This window comes from Poecilia reticulata, chromosome 11 (genome assembly GCF_904066995.2).
Source record: "Poecilia reticulata chromosome 11, P_reticulata-male-v2, whole genome shotgun sequence".
NCBI classification, from domain to species: domain Eukaryota; kingdom Metazoa; phylum Chordata; class Actinopteri; order Cyprinodontiformes; family Poeciliidae; genus Poecilia; species Poecilia reticulata.
The window spans coordinates 3,586,913-3,613,366 of NC_088840.1; the positions used below are offsets into that span (position 1 = coordinate 3,586,913).

General features: G+C 41.2%; 1 protein-coding gene across 2 annotated transcripts; it reads right to left on the minus strand.

The window, feature by feature from the left end:
• Positions 1 to 8,406: 8,406 nt before the first annotated feature.
• On the minus strand, positions 8,407 to 25,113 carry LOC103472132 (terminal nucleotidyltransferase 5A-like). 2 transcript variants are annotated; one of them, XR_014089816.1, is made up of 3 exons: positions 24,485 to 25,112; positions 10,371 to 11,450; positions 8,407 to 8,647 (listed from the first exon to the last, which is right to left on the minus strand). XR_014089816.1 is itself a non-coding variant. In XM_081612674.1 (3 exons), the coding sequence occupies exons 1-2, from the start codon at positions 24,638 to 24,640 to the stop codon at positions 10,428 to 10,430; spliced, it is 1,179 nt and encodes a 392-aa protein (XP_081468800.1). In that variant the 5' UTR covers positions 24,641 to 25,113; the 3' UTR covers positions 8,407 to 8,647; positions 10,386 to 10,427. The 2 variants fall into 2 exon arrangements, 1 of the variants encoding a protein (XP_081468800.1); XM_081612674.1 differs by having other exon boundaries at positions 10,386 to 11,450; positions 24,485 to 25,113.
• Between the last annotated feature and the right edge of the window lie 1,341 nt (positions 25,114 to 26,454).

Genomic DNA, 26,454 nt, shown 5'->3' on the forward strand with positions numbered 1-26,454 from the left:
CACCATAGTCTGTGTTATTATACAGAGATGTTACATAAGACTTCTGGCATGAGCCAGTAAAAAAAAGCCTTACTGCAAAGCCCCATAGGCTTCACTGTCCTCCATCGTTTGAGAAGAATTTATCAACTCTAGTCTGGGTATTCACATGGCCAACTGACGTGTTCGGCCATCAAACTGCCTGCTGGATGGAATCAGAGTTGCAGTTTATTGGCTTTTCAGCCAAGAAGGTATCAGACAACCTGAGATCATACGCCTCATATTTCCTGTGGCCTCGCTCCACAGGGGGCTATATAGGAGCAGTCCGCGTTCACATTCTCCACAGCTTCTTGTCCACCATCAGGAGCCTCATTTGCCGCACGGCCCAATAATGTTGATGAGGGAAGAGCTTCTTCTTAGGGGCCCGTGGGCAGCAAACAGCGGGCCCTTATGGAGGGCCAGTGTTTACCTCGGCCGTTTTTAGCAGCCACGCCCATCTTTAACCTGCTGTGGGCCTGAGCAGCGACTTGCAAAAGTATTTACGCCCATGGTTTATTTGTATAGCAGCTTTCTCAACAATCAAGGAGTTTTATACCATAGAGACACAATACAATAACCAATTACGAAACAAGCAATAAACATTGTGATATGTCATGTTTATTGCTACCCATCAAATATAGAAAACTACACATCAAATGTTCCAGTTATTATGAATCAAAGGCAGCTCTATACAGGTGAGGTTTTAGTGTTCCGTCTGTTTTGCGGTTTTCTGGAAGCTTTTTCCAGATTTGTGGAGCGTAGAAACTGAATGCTGCTTCACGCTATGCTCCAAACCCAGTTCGGCCATCGCCTTCCTACACAATCCCCCGCAATTCTCATCTCCTTTCAACACTCCGTCTGGGATTTCTCCCATTGAGCTCGATTTTTCCAGTAGAATTTCAACCAATAGGCGAACGGAAGGCGATTTTCGGAGTGGCTTCCAAATATCAGGTTGACACTTCTCTCCTCCCAGTGGAGGATGGTTGCTTACAGAGCAGGCTTTACCACGTCAAACTGCCTCTACACATTAGTGATTGAGTGAAATTTTAAACTTCCAACAGAGGCCACGCCTCCGGGAAGCAATCGTTCTCAATTGAGAAGCATCTGAACACTGTTGACGATGCGAACTGTAGGACAAGGGGCTTTTTTTTTTTTTTTCTTTTTTACCAAGCTAGCTCCAGCTACAATTAAATAATTTTATAAAGTGGACCAACACAAACTAGTGTGTCATTTTAAAGAAAAAGGAAAGTGAACCGTTTTATTTTTGTAATCAAATTTATCACACACGTTTTGCTTGTTTCTCTGTCTAACTCAGAGGTCTGACCGGTCTGCTGTGGTCCTTGGTCCTCATGATGCTGTTTGTTCAGTAATGTCCTCTAACAAACCTCTGAAGCCAGAAACAGAAGTCTGGTTTATACCGACATTAAATTACCCACCAGGGCACTGTGTTTACTAAGTTGACTTCTTAAAGTTATTATATCCACTAGTTTTTATGTAGGGGTCTCAAAGTAAAAGGGGTTGGATACAAATCTACAGTCACCTTTAGCTAAAAAAACAAAACAAAAAAAAACTTAAAGGAATTGTTCCATCTCCAGCTCTTCCAGAAATCACAGCTTTATGTTTGTCCAAATTAAACCCATTAAAGTTTGTTGCTATGATACAAAGTGAATAAAATCAAAGTGCTTTGGACACTTTGTAGTGATTTAATGTGCCATACTGTCAGTTTTACCCTTCACATTAACAAGTGTGTGATGGACCGGGAAGATTCTTCATGTCATAAAAATAGAAGAAGGAAAAAAAACTGAGCTATTTCAAGAGGTGACATTTACTGTGAGCAAGCCTTTCCTGAAGTGGCAGGATCCACTCATTCTGTGACTCTCTTTGTTTAAAGTCTGCTCACACAATGATGCTGTTCTCTCCTAAAAATACTGCTCATTATTTGGGAGAGTCACTCAACAACATCCAGAGCTCAGCCTGTCTCTGTTCCAGCTCTTATTTTGTCATAAAACAGAGACGGCAGTTCTCCCTGCCCTGAACGTCGATGATTGTTCTCATTTACAAAGCAGACAGTAAAATGGTCGTGTTTAAGAAAACAGATCTGGAGTGATTCTGCTTATTGATCATGCACTATTATCTCTTTAACATTTTGGATAATTGCTGCATATGAAAGCACACGAAGTATCTTTGCAGGGCCGCGAGTTGTTTCCATTTTCTCAAAAACAAATGAGGTTTTATTACTGTCAGCCTGTCGTCATTAACCGCAGAACAATGCCGTGACCTCATATCCTCACAGGAAAGTTTTTGGGTTTTGTTGTGGAATTCTGTTGAGGCTTATGAGCAGTTAGTATGTTGCCTATTTTTATGAAAACACCTTTATTTGTTTTTAGACCCAGTATATTTTTCCCTGAGTTTAAGTTTAACAGTTTATGTGAATTATTTTACATTTTAGCTTTAACCTCCAGACTTGTACAGCATACTGCTCTCTAAAATGCATCCAAAATACCTGTTTTTATGTAAGAAATCAACCGTTTGTGATGGATTGTTATATTTACCCTTTACAATTCAACTGGAAAGCATAAATATGTTAAATCACAAAATGAAACTGAAATAGCCAGAGCCTGTATTCCCAAAGAATCCTGAGACTAAAAGTGACAACAGGAAAATTCTTATAATTTCTGGAACTCCAAGATTTTCCCCAAAAATAAAAGTTATTCACAAAGCCGCAGATAATACTGGCCCCTTTAAAGACTTTGTGTGCATTACAAAATAAATGGTGACTCACAAACTGATCTGTTTATCTCTGAACGCCAGTCGCGCCTTATTAGCCGCTAATGCCGTCTCAGCTTTACAATTAAGCAACCAGAGTTGCCAGAGTTGCTTCCAGGTTAAGTAAAAACAAAACAAAGACCAACTTAAACCATCCAGATGAGAGTTGGACCCGGAGATCCGTGCACGCGCACAGAGGTTTCTGGCCTTCTGAAGCGACTTCCTCCTCGCTGTTGAGCTCCGGGCTGAGCTCCGGGCTGAGCTCTGAGTTGAGCTCCGGGCTGAGCTCCGGGCTGAGCTCCGGGCTGAGCTCCGGGCTGGTCTCCGGGCTGAGCTCCGAGTTGAGCTCCGGGCTGAGCTCCGAGTTGAGCTCCGGGCTGAGCTCCGGGCTGGTCTCCGGGCTGGTCTCCGGGCTGGTCTCCGGGCTGAGCTCCGGGCTGGTCTCCGGGTTGAGCTCCGGGCTGGTCTCCGGGCTGAGCTCCGGGCTGGTCTCCGGGTTGAGCTCCGGGCTGAGCTCCGAGTTGAGCTCCGGGCTGAGCTCCGGGCTGAGCTCCGGGCTGAGCTCCGGGCTGAGCTCCGGGTTGAGCTCCGGGCTGGTCTCCGGGCTGAGCTCCGGGTTGAGCTCCGGGTTGGTCTCCGGGCTGAGCTCCGGGCTGAGCTCCGGGTTGAGCTCCGGGCTGAGCTCCGGGTTGGTCTCCGGGCTGGTCTCCGGGCTGAGCTCCGGGCTGAGCTCCGGGTTGGTCTCCGGGCTGGTCTCCGGGTTGAGCTCCGGGCTGAGCTCCGGGCTGGTCTCCGGGCTGGTCTCCGGGCTGGTCTCCGGGCTGAGCTCCGGGTTGGTCTCCGGGCTGGTCTCCGGGCTGAGCTCCGGGTTGGTCTCCAGGCTGAGCTCCGGGTTGGTCTCCGGGCTGGTCTCCAGGCTGAGCTCCGGGTTGGTCTCCGGGCTGGTCTCCGGGCTGAGCTCCGGGTTGGTCTCCGGGCTGGTCTCCGGGCTGAGCTCCGGGTTGGTCTCCGGGCTGAGCTCCGGGTTGAGCTCCAGGCTGAGTTCCGGGTTGGTCTCCAGGCAGGGCCCGGCTTGTTGTGCAGTGATTGCATTCGCAGCATCCTGTGCTATTCTGACGCAGGAAAATCCCCAGCAACTACTCTGAAGCGGCTGAAGCCGAGGTTGGAAGCATTGTTGTCTTTTTACTGCCTCATTGTCCGCCACTTTTGCATTTCAGGACGGCAAATAAACATCACCGTGGCGAGGCCGCTCCGAATATCCACGAGCGCCACGAATAGACATTTCATTTAGTTCCTGGGAATGGCCTGCTAAGTGCATGATGATGGCAGGAGCCGCGCCACTCACTCCAATAAAAACGGCTTTATGAGGAAAACTGCTGCACCACTTCCTCTGTCCTCGCGCCGTAAAGACCGAAATTAGTATGAATTTGATTCCATCATTGTTGACTGGACCAATTTTATTTGTTTCGAGTTTATCTCAACACGGGACGCTTTTGTGTATGTGGCGATCCCACGAAGCCTGATTTGGACAGGAATCAGTGAAACTGGGAAAGCGCAGTTCCTGCCGCTATCTTTGATATAAAAAAAAAAACGGTTGGTGTGCCCTCCTCCCTGTAATTTTCCCCAACCGCCTCCGCCGTCGCTCTGATGACAAACACTCATTGGACCTCCGCTTTTCGAGGCCGCTGCCTCCATGTTTGTTTGAGACGACTTAGTCGTCCGTGTAGAATCTTGTTTTGCGTTTACAGTCTCCAGGCGGCTCACATCCTCAGCTGGAGGATTTCACAACAGTGAGCCGTGTGTACACTGGGGACGGCTCCTGACCGCCTGCCTGTGCTGACCCTTCCTGTCATCCTCCCTCCCCGGGGTGGTGTTTGTCACCGCTAAAGGAGACATTCCGAGCCGGCATGCGAACCTACCGCATGTCGAACAACATTTTCTCTCTGCAGTCTTTAGATAAAGATTAATCTTCACAGCAGACTGACAGAAGGGAGGAAAGAATGATAACCAGGATCTTACAAGCTACGGTTGCCATGGTGGGAGCTCGACCCACTGGGGCCCACCCACGATGCCTGGACAAAATGGGCGCTGTGGAACAGACTGGAGGAAAATGTAAGCATGCAGTGGAGGACGTAGCTAAGAAATATCTATTATTCCTACTGCTTTAAAGGGGCAGTGTTATTATTATTACTTTCCAGGCACATAGTTCCATTTTATAGCACAGCCAAGTAATTATGCTGACTTTTGTTATGAAAATGCAATATACATCAAAAATGACTTAAAAGAAATGTGACTTTCTCATTTAACACTTTGAAATTTGGTCTCTGTCTCTTTAAAAATCTCTGCTCTTTCTGAAACTCTGCCTTCAGTAAGTCATCACAACATGGCTCCTCTGTTAAACCTTTAACAAGATTTTTACCAGCATTTCACTGAGAAGTAGCTTCTATGATGAGCTCAGCTGATGTGCAGTTCCACCAGGAGTTTGCTAATTGCTGTTGGCTAGTCTGAAGGAGTTGGGTGGAGGAGTCATGAGGGAGGGCTGCTCTGAGAGGTGTATGTTTGGAAACTGCAACTCAGAGGAGGGGCTTTGTCTTAGAAGGCCGTGCTTGGTCTCTCCAACCGTTTTGTACACCTGAATGGTTGATTCGGGTGATGAAAGGAATTCTCAAACATTCTTGAATCTACTTAGTTAGCTTTTTTTTTTTTGCATATTATTTTATCGAGATAGACAGTCTTGGTCACTGTTAATGTCATCCATCATGGAGGCCAAACTCAGATACGTTGCATTGAACTTTTTGCAACTCAAATTTAACTTGAAATGCCTCAGAATCTACATTGAAATCTATGGGGTGCCTTTTGCAAAGTTTCACTGTAAAAAATTTACACCAATATTTTAAATTATTCAGCCTGTCATAGAGAAAAATCCAAAAGGGTGTTCATTTTTTCACCATGTTATTCTTATGAATGTGAATGTGAATTTAATAAAGTATATTCACTCATTCATTCATTCATTCATACAAATTTAACAATTTAGTTAGGAAGCTAAGTTTTTAACTTCCAAACTAAATATTTAGCTCCCTTCTAAATGTTTAAGTCTGAGCTAAATTTTTAGTTCACAAACTAAAAAAACTAAATTTTTTGTTTGCAAACTAAAAAATGACTGACTTAGTTGAACTCCTAGGTTGTTTTCTGCCCAGGGCAAACAGCCTTTCCTGGAGGGTTGGTGCTTATGCCGCTCCCTGACCCTCACAGCGTGCCACCCTGGGCGGTTGCCCATATCGCACATATCAGAAACCACCACTGGTTAAACTTTACTTCTAAAGTAAATATTTGTTTTTTTTTAATAAACATTTAATTTCCAAATTAAATATTCTGGACCTAAATATTTAGCTACCTAACAAAACATTTAGGTTCCTAGCTAGATTAGCTTGTTTCTACATAGATTCAAGCTAATAACCAAAGTAGGTCTCCGATAAGTGGAAGTGGACTATAAAAATCAAAAGTGAGTTTTGCAGACCCCTCTTTAATTTTAGACTTAATCGCAGCGTTTATTATTTATTTACATTTTTTTTGTTTCTTTTCTTTTCATTCATCATCAGTGCTTTTCCTCTCAGCATGTCCAATGTGCCGTTAACTTAAATACAGTCGTTTATTCATGGCGACACTTTGATCGACGCGGCTCTATTTAAGACCACCTGCTCATAAGAGAAAATTATTCATAAGAAAACGAATCAAGATATTGTTTGTGTAAAAATGCTTTGACTACACATCTGTACTTTACGACCCAGCTGTTTTTTTTTTTATTGCTGGTGAACATTTGTGAGATAAAAAAAACCAACATAAACAACTACACCACTGGGTAGTGTCTGAAAATGTGAGCCACATGACTCAGCAACCTTTTAGCTGCTTGTGGAGAAAGCAGTTGTTTGTACAAGTGAAATAAAACTGTTTGTCAAACAACTTACTTAAGGGCCGTTTAAATGTTGCACAAACCACACGCCTTTAAAATGCTTAACAATGTCTCCAATAAATGAGCTATAGGGCTGCACTTAAACTGGCAGATGTAACAAAAGAGCGTTGGGGCTTGACACAGAAAAGTATTAACTCTCTCCCAAGTGCAAATTTTATTTTGGCTTTATGAGCATTTAAAACCCATCTTGTTAAAGCGGAGGGTTAATTACTAATATACAAAGACTTATAATTGCTCTTTTGTTGCTGCATAGCAACTGAACATAAGGACTGAAGGTTTTCTAATTTCACTTCAGTATTTTTGTTTATTCAAGTTCCTTGATTGACTTTTGGACATATTCACATATTCAAATAAACCAGATTTCATAAAACCTGGGTGTTTTGTCCTTTCATACGTACAAAGTGCCAAATAAGTACCAAAAAAAAAATATATATATATATATATATATATATACAAATTTGGTAAAAATGATAAATAATAGGTCCAGGTCTTTTATATAAATAAAAAACAATCTGATTCATTAAACTTGCCAGAGGAGACGGTGGTCTGTTCAGAGCAGAGAGAGTTCCTTTGCGGCTGCATGTTGTCAGTACATGTTTGCTTCAGAGCATCTCTCCAGGGCTGGTTCTGTTTGCCGGATGTCACGGCTGCAGGTCCGATTGACAGTTACTCCACAGAGGCAAGTCTCTCTTGTCAGATTCATAAATTGCTCCTCAATCACTCTGAAATCCGCTTTTCTAAAATGAATCGACAGACACAAGAGTTCCTGCGGTCCAGAGCTTCTCTGCATCTTCTTTGGAAACTGTGAGGCTTCGTGAGCAAAAAGTTCACATTAAACCAACGGGAAACTGGTCAAGTAAGGAAGAAATGTTATCTAGGAGGAAAATTCTCTTGTTATGCCTCAAAAAGCATAATAAACAAAAGTAAACGTGTGTTTTGAACTCCATGTTTTATTTTTTTCTGCATTCACAAAGGTAAACTTGTGGAGTTAACTAGCACTGTGTGCTTTAACTAAACCCTCAAATGGATTCATTAAAGTAATGACAAATCTGCACATCATCTCCATCATCACTGTTATACAACAGACTGTGCCTTCAGTCAGAGGTTTTTCCCAGATTCACTGCGATACACACAGCTACTAGAGATCTGTCTGAAACCGTTCGAAAAAAAAAAGTCTATGAGTCATCTTTACACATGGTAACCCTGTTAGTGACACATTTTTAACCATCCTAAATACACAAACATTTCCAACAAAAATGTGGTGATCTCCAGAATAGTTTGTAAAAATATATATATTACAGAAGACTGAGTGATGTCTCATAGGGAAGAGATGATCGGACACAGTGTACTTTTGACTTTATTTTCCCTCTCGGTTTACAAATACGCTCACATTTGGTTGTATTTTTTTATTTTTTATTTTTGTGAAATATTGCACCGGTGCAATGAAATTACTTTTACAGATTAACATGACTTCATTTATTTTTGGTTCTGTTGGTGTGAGGGTGGGTGAAAAGAAAGACAAAAACACACTTGTCTTCCAGCTGTTGACGTGTTTTAATGAAAAAACTCAAAGGAAACAAAACCCTGAAACAAAAGGTTAAAACATAAATCTTACATAGCAACTAATTAAAAGAAGATAATATTTAGGCACTTGGAACCATTTACAGTCTTTATTTCTGGTGCTACACAAGAGAGTACTTCTTTAGACTCCTCTCTCCTCCCAGTCAGGTCAGCTGAAACCAGACAGAACAACACGCACAAAACTGCTTTCAGACTCACTTCCAACTATTTACATTTCCGCCAAGCCTCTAATCAAAAAACAAACCGATGTAGCAACGTTCCTCTCACATATGAAGCCTTTGTATTTTCCCCCGGCACTTCCACGAGGGTTAAAGGCTGTCAACAGAGCAAAAACACATTGATTATAGGTTTCATTTTACCCACACCCTCGTCTTTTTATACAGCAGTTTAATCAAAATAACTTAGGTTTTTGGATGTACAAAACAATTTGGCATTAAACAGGAAAACAAATGCAGGATTTTTGTCCAAACCGGGTCTTGAGATGTGAATTTTTAGCCAAAGCCAAATTGCTGTAGAGGTACTAAATGTCTGTAGACTCCACAGTGTCACGTTCCCTCCTCCAGCACAGGGCGGACTGCATTCTGGCTCACCCAGGGCTCTGGACCCCGACCAGTATGTTGACTAGATGGACCCAAACAATTACTTCTACTTCTGTTTTCTGGCAGAATGAGAATAACAAATAAGTGACGTGTTCAGGAGGAATGCTACGTAAATGACATGAGGTGGAATCATTGCTACAAAGCTTAATGAGCTTTCATGTTCCATCCGTACATCCACTGTCTTTGGTTCACCTGAGTTCGAGTCTAAAGCACAAAATGTCCAGGAAGGGTCAGCCAGACATCCCTCTCCGATTTCCTCCAGCTCATTCTGAAGGTTCCCAAGGCGTTCCCAAAACAGATCGGGATATTCCAGTGAGTTCTGGGCCTTCCTGAGCCGTCCTTACGATGGGTCATACCTTCAAAACCTCCAAAGAAAGGTGCACTGGGGGAATACTTATCATACTAATAATGCATTTTATTTGAAGGTGCCTTTCAAGTCACTCAAGGTCGTTGAATAAGAAATACGGAACAGTAAAAGAGGAAATATCAGATGTCTGAACCACCTCAGCTCTACCTGAAGTGGTTCAGGTAGAGATGAACCACGAGAATTAAAGGCCCACCAGACACCAGAGCTCCCCCTGGACGACAAATCTGAAAACTCATTTCAGCTGCCTCTGTTGGCCCTTTGCAGCTACGCTACCTAATCATGTTAAGGCACTATGACGGACATCGGAAATGACGGACCGGAGTATTGGGCGGAGCGACTCCGATTGTTTTCCCCGAGTTGTTTTTGCTAGTATAGCCATGGCTTCTACTTGCTCAAGTTGGGCACACTCAGCCTGTAGATCCCGTAGGATCCTACAGGAGCCTACAGGACCTACAGGCCTACAAACCTACAGGCAAATCTGACTGTGTTTTGTCACAAATGTAAAGAAAACAAAGAAGCACAACCCATCACTCTTATTAAGACGATGGTATTACATGACTAGTCCTGAAATGGACAGGCGTTCTGTGTTGGGTGTACCCAGTCTGTCACTCAAAGGTCACTGGAGACAGACACCAGATCCCTCACCACCCTGCAATGGCAAACAGATGGATGTATGGTGGTATGGATGGATGGGCCTGACCAGCGAATATCAGTTTAACACAATATCAGAATAGCAGAAAGATAAAGGATTTATTTCCAGATAATATATTATCTGGTAGTCTAAGCAATTTATCACTTTAATTTAATCACTTCAGATTGTTTGTTTTATTTCTGTATAAATAGCTTAATATTGCGCCACATGTTATACTGTAAGAACCTCAGGCTGGCCCGAGCCTCAGCCTCACTCATTAGTTTAGTACTAGTTGGTGATATTTTACATCCACTGGGCCTGTGCGCTGTGTGACCCGTACCATCCAGAATCCCAGTTGATCCAGCACAGCCAGAGACAGAATGCAGCACCGACACCTGTTGTGGAGGCAGCGGAGAAAACAAAACAACAAAACATGCTCACCTTATAACAACTTACAGGTCAAACTAAAAGATGTCCACATATTCCTAATGATGGTCCTCAGCTGCAAGGCAGCCATGTCTGGTAAGAGTTACTGCGCACGGACATGGACTGAACCTGTGCCACGTAGTAGTTGCTGAAGTTGACGTCTCTGACGTAGGGAGCAGGCTGGTAGTAGCAGGTAATGTTGGACAGGGCGGGGATGGCGTTGTGTTCGGCCATGACACGCAGCGCCAGGGCGGATATTAGAGCCAGCGTCTGGCGCCGCTCGTGGCCCATCAGACACACAGTGCTTTCGTCTACCACCTGCCTCAGCGTCAGCAGGTACTCGTAGCGCTTGTGCTCGATTCCCACAAAGTGGTTCTGGAGATACGCCTCCAGCTTCCGCTGCTGCTCGCATATGTCGGGAAAGTCGATGAAGAAGCGCGAGCACATGTAGCGCTGCATCTGTTTCATGTGACTCTCCGAAGACGGACGGAAGCTGCGCACCAGCAGGTGGCAGTACTTGAGCAGGCCGCCGCCCCGGATCTCTTCGGGGCTTCGGGTGGCGATAGTTCTGGAGCGGAGGTGTTCCAGGGCTTCCTCAAAGTCTCCGTACATGCTCTCACCCTGCACGCTAGGGTGGAAGGTCTCGGACATTGCCGTCTCCGAGCAACGGTCGAACAGCAGCAACGAGTCCAGCGAGATCTGGAAGGAGTCCACGCTGAACTCGAACTGCCTCCTCAGGGAGTCGACGAACTTTAGCTCCACATTCTTGCCAGTGTTGTTGGACAGCGAGATGAGGCTCCAGCGATCTGTGTCGTTGCAAACTTTCACGAGTTTTTGCACGTACGCCTCCTTCAGGGCCAGGGCTGTGATTCTCTCCCTGCACACGCCTTCAGGCAGGAAGTCCACCAGGCAGTCCAGCACCACGTCCTTCACCAGGCGAAATGTCTTATCATCAGAAAGACGGAGGCCAAATATTAGGTCCAGGTCTTTGTAGCCGAGGCCGTTGTCCTGGTGAAGCACGTGGCTGGCTGCAGAGCCGTTCAGCTTCACGTCACGCACAGCCACGCCCTTCTCCTCCAGACGAGCTCTGACCACCTGAAACACACAGAGGAGGAGACAGAAAATTGAGAGATGTGATTATAAGAAGGTACAAGTCAAGGTAAGTCTTCAGGGTTTATACATCCAAAAAGGATTGCATTGTGATTCTATTGTTTCTGTTTATCAGAACATGCTATTAGTGTATTTATACACATGAACTTTAGTTCAATTCTGTCCAAGGTTTTTAACAAAAATAATTCAAAAGGGAAACCAGAGAAATGAAAAAAGGTCAGAAGTTTGATGATACTTAAATAATCATAATGATCAGTATCAGCATCAGCTCCTGTTATTTACTCATCAGATTCATAACAAAATATGCAGAATCGCATACCTCTAATGTTTCACTAAAAATGTTGTTTCACAGAAAGGCCAAACTGTTTCATTTTGTTCTTATTTGACTAAATACACATCTTGCTTGTGGTAAATAGGACTTCTATTGGGTTTTGTCCAATAAGAGCCTTCAACTACTTTTTTAATTCTCCCATAAGGGTAAGATTTATAGGGTGCATGGCTAACACAGATTTTTCTACACTAAAAAAACAAAACAGATGATCCAACTTTAATATATTGCTTGTTAATTGGTCACAAGTCATCAAATTAGGTTTATCCAAGAGAATTTATGTTGTCAAGTTAAAGAAACATAAATGAAGTTAATTTGACAAAACTTACTTGTAAAAAATAAATAAATATTAAGTTGGAGATGCATTCTCCTTTTTTATTGTGTTAGTCTAACAATGACACCTAAACAGTGATAGTCATTTGATGCCTAAAATCTTATCAAAACAGTTGTATTTTTATTGCAGTTAAATGATACAAACACAGACTATTTACTAATTACATGTATTCTGGGGGTAAATAGTTAAACTTTTTATTTCATGCTAAAATAAAACACACCTTTCCACATATTTTCACATATTTGGTAAGATAACAATTTCATTCTGCCCCAAACTTATGCTCTACTTTGTGTTCCTCTGGTTGATCAGATCTATCCATAAAATAAAATACATAAATTTTATCTGTCTACAATATATTTACAGTATTCAAGTAAGTAAAATATTGTTACTTTATCTATCCATATATAAAATAAATGTAACAAGTAACTTGACATTTTGTGAAGTTATATTTTGCAACTTAACGAAATGTAAAAAAAAAGGTCAAGAAATGTGAAAACTTTTGCTTTATTTTTTGTAGGATTCCTGTCAAATCAAGTGGTACTAAGTCCATAAATCGGATTCCTTTTTCAGCAAGCTGCTCCAGAGCACCAACAGTAAGATGGCTGCCTAGAAAAATGTGATACATCACCCAAATTAATGACTCCAGAGATAGCCATCTGCTGCCTGCGGGGGACACTGTCCCACATACTGCATAGCAGATCTCTATGAAAGCAAAAACCTGGTTTAGCAGACTGATCTGATCGGCTGCACAGGAAAGCAACAGCAGACACAAACCCTCACTGAGAAGATGGTTTATTTGAAGACTGGAGCCCACGCTTCTCTGCTGGGAGAGTTAGGAACATTTCTGAACGGTGCAGACACATTCATGTTTCCCGTCAGTTTGACTAAACCACTGAAGCTCAAGAACTCAAAACACAGCTGGCCATTTAAAAACTTTCACTGAGCCGTAGGGATCCATCATTGCTGTCTTGTAGTTATGGATTTCAGCACAAACAGATGTCAAAGTGCAAATAAAAAGTGCTGGGTATTTCTTAAATCCCAACACTTGGTTTAGAAGTTGGCTTGATTTAATCGCTTGTTAAGTCAGAAATTCTGAGTTAGAGAAGACACTAAAAAAGCTTCATCATTCTTCAGAGGCCAGTACTTTAAATCAAAGTGACCTAATTACGAAATAGAAAGATGGTAAAGAAATACTGTAGCAACTTTACACAAAAGAACAGGTACTTTATTCCAACATGATATTAGCCACTCAGCTGCTGACATTCACTGTGACCATGTAACTGGTCATAAATTCAATATAAAACAGGCTATGTTTTATGTAGTTATATACTGAGGCTCATATTTACCAAATTCAATTGTCAACTAAAGGTGCATTCTCACCAGCCTTGTTTAGTCCACTTTAATCGAACTCTGGTTAGTTTGCCTAAGAAGTCCAGTTCAGTTGGACGGTCTAATTGAACTCTGGTCCACATACAAACGTAGGCTCCGGTTTTGGAACCTACTTTGCTTGGACTCCATGCCTGCTTGTTTGGGATGAAAACAAGAAGTCAGAAGATTATTGGTCACCGATTGTCTAGGTCGTGCAGTCACTGGTTGCATCATGGGAGCGACACCCTTACAATAGTCCAACCCGCCATTTGTAAAAACTCACAACAGCCAGTAATTCTCAAAAAACCACAGACTGAGCAGGATGTTCAACATAGCTCCCTTCATTGTTGGGTTGTGTTGTACAGATCTTGTCATGCTACTTTCCAGACTCTGGGGCTGCCCAACTCTAAGACGACCCCGCCCACAACAGCTGTTACACAATTGTAATGGAAAACTACTCAAACTCTGTTGAGTAGAGCTGAACCGAGTCGAGCTACACTACTAGGTTCTAGTGAAACGCAACCATAAGTGAACAATTTAAGGGTACTGGACTTTAGATGAATAACTTGCAGGCATTGTGAGAAGTTTTCTCGTCTTAATGTCAGTGGCTTTTACTTTTTCCTTTGGTTGTATTCATATTCCTGCAGTTCATCTGAGGAGTGGGAGGGCGAAGGATTTTTTTTAACCATCTGGCCGTCTTCCCGGGACCTGCTTTCCTCTTCATAGGTATTTCATAGGGTCTTAGGCAATTCCTTAAAGCCTCATCAAGGTTTCTGATTGCCTGTGGGATCCCAAAGGCATCTCTAGCCGTCTTCAGTATCTGCGTAGTTGAAGGCAACATTGCGGATGTTGAAGCCTTTCAAACCCCTCAGCAGCCATCACCGTGCTCCTCTTGGATATCATTTGGCCACATTTACTGAATGGATTACATTCCGATGTTCTTGTTCTACATCCTGTTTAGATGGATCTGTGATGGACAATGGACAGACATGCTGATTGTCATAGTTTGTTGCCAGATTTGATTTTAAAACAGTCTCACCCTAAAAAAGAACCAAGAGGCACTCCACTTTGTTGCATAAGAAGGTGAATAAATGCATAAAAATTCAGGGGCTTTCCATTCATCCAGCTGATACCAGACACCAGTTTATTTCTTGTAATGTCAAGAAAAAAAGATCATCGCCACATTTGATGTGTTTTTTTTTCTTTTGTCTTAGACAGAAACTTAACATCTGAAGGATGGTAAGTTGTTTATACAGTGCTAGTTATGCTTGAAAATGTAAAAAAAAACAACAAAAAAAACAATCCAATTAATTAAAAAAAATATATTGGATACTTTGTGGGAAGAAATTACTCATGGTTTCACAAAATATCTGACCTCAGTTTTAAAAGTTAGTCTGAGTTAACAGCACGTCCCAATCAGTCTGTCTGTCCTGTGAGGAGCAGACCCCCGGACCCCGACTCTCCCCCTGGCATGACATCCATAACAAGTCATGAAACAGACTAGTGCATTTCCCCCATGACGCTCCAACACCTGGTATGCGCAGCAAGGGGAAACACTTCCGCCAATGCCGGAGCAAAGAAGCCTTGTAAAACAGAGCCGCAAACACACCAGACTGTCTGGTGTTGACAACGCCTTGGCAACAAATAACAGTCTCTCCACTCCAGTCCTGCTGTCTCAATAGTTTCCTCAGCTATTTCATTAAAAGTTGTGGTCTGGATGTGTTTTTATTATGGAAGTTTGAAATTACACAACTATTTACCAGCCCCCAGCTCCCTGGACACCCACGAAAAGCTCTGGGCAGTGAGTCAGACGATCTTGCCAAGCGAATGGCAGCTGAGATCGAGCAGCACCCTGACCTTCAATTCCCTCCACAGCAGTCAGTCACACAGTAGCCTGGCAAGCAGAAGGGGATGATGACGATGATGATGGTTTTTCCTCTGGTCAGAAACCTTCCCAGAAATGTCTTCGCATGGGTGGTCGTTCCACCTGTGTGCTGGTAGCAGTTGAGAGTTTTTGTTTTGCTTTATTTTGGGTCAATGAAGTATTTGTTCCATCGCGTTGAGGGCTCACAGAATGTCTCGGATCACTCTGGCTTTATTTGACTAAATTATATCCAAGAGACAAATTTAGGGAGATTCCAGGCGCAGCAGAGTTTTGAGTGGACTGTATAAAGTTAATGTTGTGAAAACAACTCGGCACAACCGGGGGGTTGATTTAATTTGCTCAGTTTGCCTCCATCCTTGCGGTACCAACATGTGTTTAATTACCATTTCAAATTAATCTCAAAAACATGTCTAGTGAACCACCAACTGCCATTTTAGTACAGCCAGCATACTAAATCTGATGCCACTAAATTAGATTATAATTTAAATTGGGCCAAGTCTTCTTACTATATATATGTGGAAAAAACATATGTAGTAATATATAAATGTTCACTGTTATGCTGATGATATTTAGCTATGCAGTGGGTCAAACAGTTAACATATTTCTAGAGGTGACATTGACATAACATTTTCACCAGGCATTAAGTTACTACACATAACTTAATTTCTCAACTTGTTAGTTGTGGTTTCTTTTCATGTATGGATTAGTCGGGTTGTTACCAACACCTGGTAATGAGAAATAAAGTCTTATTTATTTCTCATAACTCATAATATTATTAGAATAATGCCATAGTACTACAAGAATAAAGTCCTATGAGAATGAAATCAAAATAATGTGAGAATAAAGTTGTAATATTTGACTTTTTATCCTCGTAGTAGCACAAATTTACTCCCGTACCATCTTATTCATATGATATTATGACTTTATTTTCATAATTTGATCACTTTATTATTATTTGATGGCATTACTAAATTATTTTTTAAAATTCATTTTCTTAGCAATCTATTGTTTGTGCTAAGTTTTTGCCTAAAAGATGAAAGAAATGTTTAAGTATTTAAATGCTTTTACAAGGCACCATGTTCCATCATCACAGAGAAAATAAACTGTGGATATGAAGGCTATATTTCCCCTAGCGCCCTCCTCTGGGAGCACGTGGCGTCTTCATTTTCCTCAGCCTCAACAAAAAGCAGAGTGGCTGGTTGGTCCACAGCCCGGCAAGTCGGACGCTGACGACCATAGCATCTGGTCTTTGCTTACCTCACGGGCCTGTTGTGCAGCATTAGAATGGTCAGTAATCCATTCCTCACGGTCTGATTCATATCCAGGCACTACTGTCCATGACAGAGCAGTTCCAGAGTCTCCCCACCGCCTTCCCCTCCAGCTACAAAGCCCTTTGGTCGAGCGTCTGCGTTTGCCATTGTGTCGTGTGACGCAACACGGAGGCTGCAGAGCAACCCGCCGGAGGGAGCAACATGAGCCGCCGTCGTGGGTTCCGGCTGTGGTTTGATGACTGCTGATGTTAAATAAGTCTGAAAGTGCAGAGGTGTCATTAACAGTAGAAGTTTTTCCTCCACTGCTCCCAGCACTCACTCCCAGCCTGACCGCAAACAGATGGTATTCAAATGTGGGCCGCGGACGAATCTGCTGCTGAAGGAAAGTGGGTTGAGGGTGGTGAAGGGTGGAGGAGGAGGGTAAGGGGGTCAGCTACTAATGCAGTCATCCACTATGGTATGGTAAGTTGATGACTAAACCTCTTCCATCTGCCTCATGTGGATGCCTCATGTGACATGACAAGCTTAAAGGGGCAATATCATGTAAAAATCAACGTTTTTGTGTTTTACATAATGTTAAGATGTTATTCCCTCATTAAAAACAAACACGGAGTGTTGCTTTGACTCTTTCATGCATGTTTGAGAAATCTTTTACTCTCCCGTGGCAACCACACAGCTGAGCAAAACACTTGGGTGGACCTAGCTCCGCCTTCAAGAACAAAGCTCTTCCTCCAAGCTGCAGTTGATAAATTGTCAAGTTTCTGCTTCACGCAGCAGCTCCCCTTTCCCTTTGCAACTCCTCCACTCAGCTCCTTCAGACTAGCCAGCAGCAATTAGCAAACACCCAGTGTAACTGAGCATAAGCTGAGCTCATTGTAGGAGCTACTTCTCAGAGCAACGTTGGTAAAAATGTTGTTAAAGGGATAATAGAGGAGCCATGTTGTGAAGACTTCCTGAAAGTGGATTTTCAGAAAGATGAATTTTTAAAGAGACAGAGCCCCAATTTCAAGGCATTAAATTACAAAGTAAAAAGACTTTCAAGTCATTTTTGATGTATAAAATTATTTTATACAACTGAAGGTAACAGTTACTTGATTATGCTACAAAATACCACTATGTGCCTGGAAAACGTAACACTGCCCCTTTAAGGTGGAAGAAATTGTGGCCTTACATGTTTGACTTAATATTTGTATTTCCAACTTATTCACTAATTTAAATGGTGAGAAATAAATTTGATTTAGTTCCATTGTGACATTTTCTCAAGTCATGTTGCTGTGTCCCATAAAATACTCCTTCCCATTACTACAAGTTCTGCTATCTACCACAAGTATTTGTTGAGTCATCATGTATTTACTGTATGTGCTTTAGCTGGACCTGCAAAGATCATTTTCACAATTGCTAGAAAAAGTAAACTTGTGCCATCATTTTGGAGCAGCAGGGGGGGCTCAACAGGTTCAAAGCCAGAGAGCACTTATTTAAAAGGCAAGACAGCAAAGTCTGACAGCAAAGTTCATTTCACAGTGAACTATGGCAGACCCCTGCAGCAGAGGTCAACAAGGTAGAGAGAATGAGCTGAGCTGATTTATTCCCCTTAGGAGACTAAAGACTAGACTCAAACATTTTTCACACATGCTCATCTCAGTGGGAAGTGGAGGCAGTTTATATGACACATAAACCATGTTTTTATACACAAATATGAAATCTGCTGTCACCAGAATACAGCATGATCTGATCTACAGTGGTTTGAAAAAGTGTTTGCCCCCTTCTTGTTTTTTTTGCGTGTTTCACTTGCTTCTGTGTTTCAGAACATCAAAGCAATTTAAATATTAGTCAAAGACACAACAAGTAAACACAAAGATGCAGTTTTAAAATGAGAAAAAATCAAAACCTACATGTCCCTGTGTGGAAAAAGTGATTTCCTCCTTCCACATAACTTAACTTTGGTTTATCAGGCCCAGACTTGACTACTGCCACGCCTGTTTTCATCAAGCTATCACTTAAATGGCACCTGCATGTTAAAGTGAAGAACACCAGAAGATCCTCAAAAGCCAGACATCATGTCGAGATTCCAAAAAGTTTCAGAAACACGGCAACAATTCCGCCTCTGGACGGCTGGAGAACAACAAAATGAAGACTTTGGAGTGGCCTTGTCAAAGTCCTGACCTGAAACCCGTTGAGATGCTGTGACCTTAAAAAGCAGTTCATGCTGGGAAAACCCAGCATGAACGGCTGGGTTCATGCTGGGTAATGAATTTAATGGTGTTGAGTTTAGTTACGTCTTTTATTTTATTCATTTTTGGTGTCAATGTAAATGAACTGGTGTTAAAAAAAATAGGTATGGGACTGAAGCTACGATGCTGAATAAAGGCCACCATGTGGTGACATAACGACTAGCCAAATTAACCAGACAGGAAGCGACAACAAGTTTCAAGCACCCAGCATCCTCAGGTGAGTGAAGCGTCTGGATAACATTGAATAGGATTAAATGTTGTTGTTTTTGAATCATTTGTGCAAAATGTGGGTTGCACTGACTCTAGCAGTAGGGCTAGTTTCCAAATAAAATCTCAAAAAATTTTTCATACCAAATCCGAGTCTAATCTTTTTTTACTAAAAAAATTACAAACTGTTTTCAAAAACTTCTTTTTATTTTAATCATCCCTTTTAGGAGTTGACCTGAATTCAAGGTCCAACTGAAGAAAAGGGTGCAGGTTTTCAAAAAATGTAATCTTCATAGACAGAAAGTTTGATTAATCGATAAAATAGATTTATCCACTGTACTTTTTGTACCATTCCCATTGTGAATGGGAATAGACATTCACAATGGGAATTTTTTTTCCTATGCCAACATGTCTCTCATCACCATTGAAATGGATTTGATGTTTCCAGGAAACAAATAGATCACCACTTGGGGCAAAATGCATTCCATTTTATTTTCTACTTACTTAAAATGCATAGTTGTGGTGTTAGGATGTCTTACTTTGCCTAGAAATTGAAATGGGCCAGTTTGAAACTCTCACAATATGATAGCCATGGCTAAAAATACAGAGTGAAATCTTTAGCATTCAATAATTTAGATTTATACATACACATTTAGTAAAAAAGAAATGTAAACACTCTAGCCTGAGGTTCAGTGCTTTGACAGACAGGTCACTCTTATCTTGGGAACTTCAGTTTCTGTCACTTTTGAAAGCTGAAATATTTCCAAAAAGCTGAGTTTCTCCAGCAGTTGCAGACAGAATTAAAAACAGGAGAAACAGTAAAGCCTTTTACCAGCCCTGTAAATAAAATCCATGTATGAAAGATTAAACAACAGAAGCCTAAAAGCTGCTGAAAAGAGTCGGCCAAGATGTTTAATCATCTCTGGAGTCTGAACCGTGAAATGGCTTTTCATACTTTCCCCTTTTTTCCGATTCGATTAAGTATCGACTCTTTGAAACCGCGGAGACGGGTTGGGCAACACCAGGCCAAAATCTAAAAAGAACAGATTTTTGGGGGGATTACTTTAAGATTTGAGACTGTGTTTTTAATTTAGAAATATGAGGGTGTCCATGAAACCGGGGATCAGAACTTTCAATGAATCTTTTCCACTTTGAAGTTGTGCACACATGTGGCTTTGTTGAATTTTCTGATGGTTTTGTGCCGTTCCGAACTTTGTGTTCTTTCCGTTTTTATCAATCCGGGGCAATCCGTTTGGAATAGTGAGCACCTGCTCCCGCTATAAAAAAGGCGCAGTGCATCTTCGTAATCGTTCCCGAATGAAATTTCCACACCGGAGGCAAATGCGGGGAGGGATTTTTATTTATTTTCTCTTTTTGTCCTGAAAACAACTGCTGACGTCTCAGAAAGTCAGCAGCAAGTCGCTAGGAACAAACGGAGTTCCTCACCGAGATATAAACACAAGCTAATCCGATTGGCGTATTTTAACAAAAGGCAAAAACGGTCGGAAATGTTGCAACGCCAGACTGTGAAGGCTTCTGATTGGAGGGATGGACGTTGTTGGAAACCTGTGGCCATATGCTGTTGGCTGCCGTGTCAGAACAATGTGCTGCACTGTTTAATACCATCAATCACTTGGTCCACAGTGATTCATACAGTTTACAAGGGATTTCAAATTTAATTCCATCTGCTGCTGATTAAACCGAACCATGTTTACATGGCTTAAATTGATCAAAGCCCAAATTATTCTTGGTTTGTAACTTGACATCATATCCAGCCAACACTTGTCTAAAAACAACACATATTTCTCCATTGGTTGTTTTTTTACTGACAGATATCAAGAACACAAGATTTGCAATGTGCATTTGATGAGTAGCAGATAATCCTCTTAATGTCTTCATTTAGTAGAAAGAAAAAAAGAAAGAAAGAAAGAAAGAAAAAAGGTGAATTGTTGATTGGAAAAGTTTTAGGCATTCTGTGTTCAGTGTGTGTTCCACATAGGAATATCATTTGTGGTGCACTGCGTCCACCCTCCATTTATTGTGTAAATAATTATTGGTTTGCGAATAAATAAGACACCCAATGCTTATGCAATGACAGTTTAAAGGCTCATTAAACTCCCATAAACTCCTATGACGTTGTCCACCAGCTAATCTGAATTTCCACTAATTAAAGGCAGGTGAGAAATTTACTGCTTCTAATCTTTTATTAAAACCTTGCTTCAAAAAATTTTAAGCTGTCCCTTTAAGGAGAACTCAACACCTGTAAAGCAACAAAGCTGATGTGTGTGGAAGAACATCTAAAGCTCCAAATCACAAATCAGCTTCCTGAACTTTGATGTCTGTATAACAGCAGAACATGTTTAAAAAGAAGTTTTAATTAATCAAATATCTGACTGTTGTTGTAATCAAAACGAATAAACTTTAATCTACACCAAAGACCGTTTCAAGCTGCATTAAACCAAATTTTCAGATTGTTTTATCTGGAACATTTCTTCTGTGACCTGGCAACCTTTAAAACACATCATTATGTGTTTTATTCTGCCTTTCTCAAAAAAATAAAAAACAACAAAAAAAAAAAAAAACAACTCACACACCTTCCAAAGACAAAAAAAAAAAAGTTGCGCCAGAAACGCAACAAAAATCCCATTGGGCTTTTTCAGCAGCAACAGATTGCCTCTGTGGAACACGTGAGGGAAGCGATGGGCGAATTTTCCAAAAGCTGCTCTCTCCATAAACAAAAAAATGCAGCAGTTCATGCAAACAGAACTGCTAGGGGTCTCTGTTGCCTACAGGACTGTATAATGAAGGAAACGCATTAGCAGGGGGTCTGCTGGGAGCAGAGGCTGGGGTCTGCCTTGATGGTAGAGCGCTTTAAAGCACATGTGTGTTTGCACAGGAGTATGCCCCCCCTCCCACCTCCCAAACCCTGACAGGATGACATCTGAAAATATGAATTATGCAAAGTGAAATATACAGTGGATTAAAGCACCCCCTGAAGGACATCCATTGATAACGGCAGCTCAGGCTTTTCCTTAACCAGTAAATCAAATGATCTGAAAAGAACTACAGGAAAAGTGAGCTAGTGGAAAACCGCAGTCACAGTGTTAGCTCATCCCCACATGTCTGTGTTACTAGTGTGAGCTGTTAAATGTGTCCTACACTCCAAAAACACAAAGGCTTACCAAATATTTTGGGTCTAGTTTCCAGAGTAAATACCTTACTACACCTGAAATAAGACACAACTAACTTCAGCAAGATTTAGGAGCTTGTTTTAAGGTAATAATCCCTTAATATTGATGAAAAAGTTTTAGTTCCACTGGCAGATTATTTCACTTATATAACATTGGAAAAACATCTCATTATAAATGAAATATTCTAGTACGTTTTCATCGTACTAGTTGAAAACAAATTATGGATTATTTTAAATCCATAATTCCAATATTAAGGAATTATGGATTTAAAATAGTTCCTATATCTTGCTGAAAAGTTACTTACACTTTAGTTTTCTTATTTCATGCATACTAAAATATTTGCATGAGAAACTAGACCAAAATCACATTGCACCATTTTGTACTTTTGCAGTGGAAGAGAAAAGAACAGTCGATTAATAGAGAAGTGTCATCCAAACAACACTTTCAAATAAGAATTAATATGTATGGAATGGATGGAGACAATACTCTACGCAATAGAGCGACTGACTAATTTAATATTAATGAGTGTGCAGGAGGTAAATAAAAAGTGTTGCATATTCTGAAGCTTGAATTTGCAAGTTCAACTATGTCAAAGTGGTACGCATTATCAGGGCCGGCCCCAGGCAGAATCAAATTAAGCTGCTGCTGAGGCCACCTCTCCTCCAGGTCAACAACACTTGACCTCTCAGACAGAAAGTAGATCTCTGGACTTCACATTTCGCAGTTTCGAATTATTTATGTGGAATAAAAATATTCTACTAGGTATGTTAAGCTAGGAACAACATCGTCGGAGATGTGAGCAAACCTGACAGAGGAGTGATCACAATGCCAAGGAACTGCAATTCTAGACATCAAGCTACACAAATGTTGCGATATGCAGAGGTGGGCAGAGTGAGGCATTTCATAAAGTCAGTATCAGTATCAGATTGATAGTTTAGTTTTAAATTCCCTCTTGAAATGATGTTTTAATTTTGTATTGTAGTTTTTCCAACTCTACCTCAAAAAGATTTTTTATTTTATTTGCTCAAAATAACTATTTTTTGCCATTTAGTTTTTTTTCTATTCTGTCTTGTTAAAGCAGGATGTTGTGTATTTTCCGAACACAGAGTTGTTACAGCACAGTCAAACAACTATGTTACCTTCAGTTGTTAAGAAAATGCTGTATATATTGTCAAGAGCGCCTGACTTTTAATCATAGAGTCACTGACACCTTGAAATTGGCGTCCGTCTCTTTAAGAACCTTTCTGACACGCCCCCTTCAGCACGTCATCACAACAATTACGACGTTTCCAACCATTCTTAGGAGCATTGTACTTTGTACGATGAGCTCAGCAGACTCTCTGCTCCTCCAGGAGTTTGCTCATTCTTGCTGCCACTAGCCTGAAGGAGCCGAGTGGGGAAGTTTAGCTCTGTGAGGCGGAAGCTCAGCTGGAGACTGCAGCTCCGGGGAGGAGCTTTGTGGAAATAGGCGGAGTTTTGTGAGAGCAAAGGCACCCTGGAATGGTTGAAATGGGGAGATTGATGGATTTCTCAAACATGCATGAAAGAATCACAGCAACACTCCAGGTACTTCAGAATGGTTCGATTCAAAGAAAACATTGAAATGGATTAGACTGCCATCATCTGTTCCATAACATAACAAGACATAAAGCTCAGAAAAGTCAACTCCCTCCACTTTGAAGAATTTTGTAGATGCCCATAAACTTGGTCCAAATTCTGTCATAGGTCTTCACAAAATTATAAAATGGTCATCTAACGCACCTAACAGTGAGTTTGATGACATATCAAACTTAAATAACAAGAAGTATTGGCTCTATACCAAAATATGCAGTATGACACCCCTAGTGTTATGTTTACTGTTGATCCTCTGAAGTCAGGTAATCACAGAACATACTTTTAGTTTAATAGTTATGATTTCACTCTTATTTTCACTGTCTGAATTGTTCTTGCTGGAACTAGCAATGACTAGTTGATTTATGTTTGGACTGTCTGAATTTTGCAGTGCTTTATTTGACAGTCAGACCAAATGAGCACTTTATGTATTCCTTTTTATTGAATAAATATTTATTGTAAATGGGGGCAGTTTTGAATCATTGCCCTACTGAATCACGGACCGGCTCTGTACATTTTCTTTTTCCAACTTTATCATAAAAAAAAGAAGATGAAGGGGGGGAAAAAAAGGGGGGTGGGAAGCATAAAATCACCTGGATGATCTGCCGGGGCTTCACGGACAGCGTGGGGAAGTTCCCGCGGCCGTGTATGGGAACGCTCTCCCCGAGGATGGAGTCCAAGCGGCGCACCTGATCCCAGGACAGGACGCTGAGCCGCCGACTCTGCTCCGGGGTATCACCGGACGACATGACGACCGCGGGTCGATGGACACTGCTGCGGGGCACGAGCACTCCTCTCGCGCGCTGGGATGGTGGTGGGAGAGTTAAAACGACAGCGGATCGAGCGTCGCTTCCCTTCACAGAAAGATCCAGAACGCGGTTCGGTGTTAGGAAAGTTTACTCAAAAGCCTGCGGACATCTCCCAGAAGCAGCAGCCACTCTTCGTGTCCGTCTCCTCTCGCCGTCTCCTCTCCGCAGATTAAAGATCCTCGGAACTCGCGACCGGTTCTTTTCTCACCCGGCTGGGATTACCACGCGCCTCCCCATTGGCTGGACGCAGATTTATGAATGTTCTGACATACAGAAGGGGCTGCACCGACTTAACACACCTACCTCTCATGCGTCAGACGGGCGTTCTGTCACAGGAGGAAATTTGAGAGCGCTCCATAGAACTTCAAAAAAAAAAAATTCTTCTGTGATATGGTACAGTAAAAAAAAAAAAAAAAAAAAATTTGGTTATTCAGACACACTTGTTCCCACAACTGTAGAAGTGTTCTCAATCGGGGGAAAAACTCCCAGCACTCTCTCCAAACTCTGTATTCATTGCAAAAACACACAATTTGACCAAGTATTTCACGTCTAGTTTCTAGTGCAAATGTTTTAGGACACTAGAAATAACACAAAACTAACTTCACTTTTCACCAAGAGATGGGATTTGGCTTTAAGTCAACATTCACTTTTCTTTTTCACTTATAACATGAACAATTGTTGTTACAAGTGGGGAAAACAGCTAGTGGAACTAGAACTTTTATTTTATATTTAAGAATATTGACATAAAATAATCTCATATCTGGCTGTAGAGTTATTAGAAAGTTAGCTTTGTTTTTATTTCAAGAATACTAAGATATCTGAACTAGAAACTGGACCAGGAGTCTGCAACCTGTGGCTCTGGAGTGGCTCTCTGGACCTTTCACAATGCTCTTAATGCTTAGGTCAGAATGAACAAATGTTTATGAACATACATATAATATAATAAAAATGTAGAGTTTAGAAGTTTATGCATTTTTATTGCCTTTCCACAATAGATTGAGACTAAAAAGTCTGTTTTTTTTCTCTCTCTCTCTTTCAAAATGTAAACATAGAAATAAAATGGTGGATCCGCAAAAAATGTTTACAGTATTTTTGATGAATACTGTAAATATTCATCAAAGATTATGAGTCGCTGTTTTCTGAAATATCACGTAACATTTGTGCCTCTAAAGAAGTTTTATTAAGCTGGCCTAAGGGCATAAAATGGTTGTTAAAGGTTTTTGAATGTCTGACAAAAAACCTGATTAAGTTGTGTTTTTTACAGTATGTGTCTCATCTATACACCATCTAACAGCTATAAATTGAACAATTTGAGAGTATGAGCAGAAAAGTTACAGCTTCATTTGACAATTAGAAAAAAATTATTTTAATCACTAAATACAATTTTCTTATCACTAATTTCTGTAAAATGTTTTTGTCAGCCTTACAGTACTGATATTTATTTACAAGTGCTTTGCAGAAGAAGTCATGCTCCTTGAACTTCATCACACTGTCACATCACAACCACAAACTTTTTCTGGATTTTGTTAAGATTTTTTTTAAGGGCTAGATCATTTATAGCAAAACTCAAACAACCTTTGACCTTTTGCTTTTAAACCCACTGCAATGAATACTGCACAGGTTTTCCATATTTTTTAGGGGAAAAAATACAAAACAAAGAGTAACTAAAGATTTCCATCATGTAAACGCAGGTTTTAGGGGCTGTTTTGGACAGCAAAAGTAACTGGAGTGATAACTGTTGTGTGATAACTGTG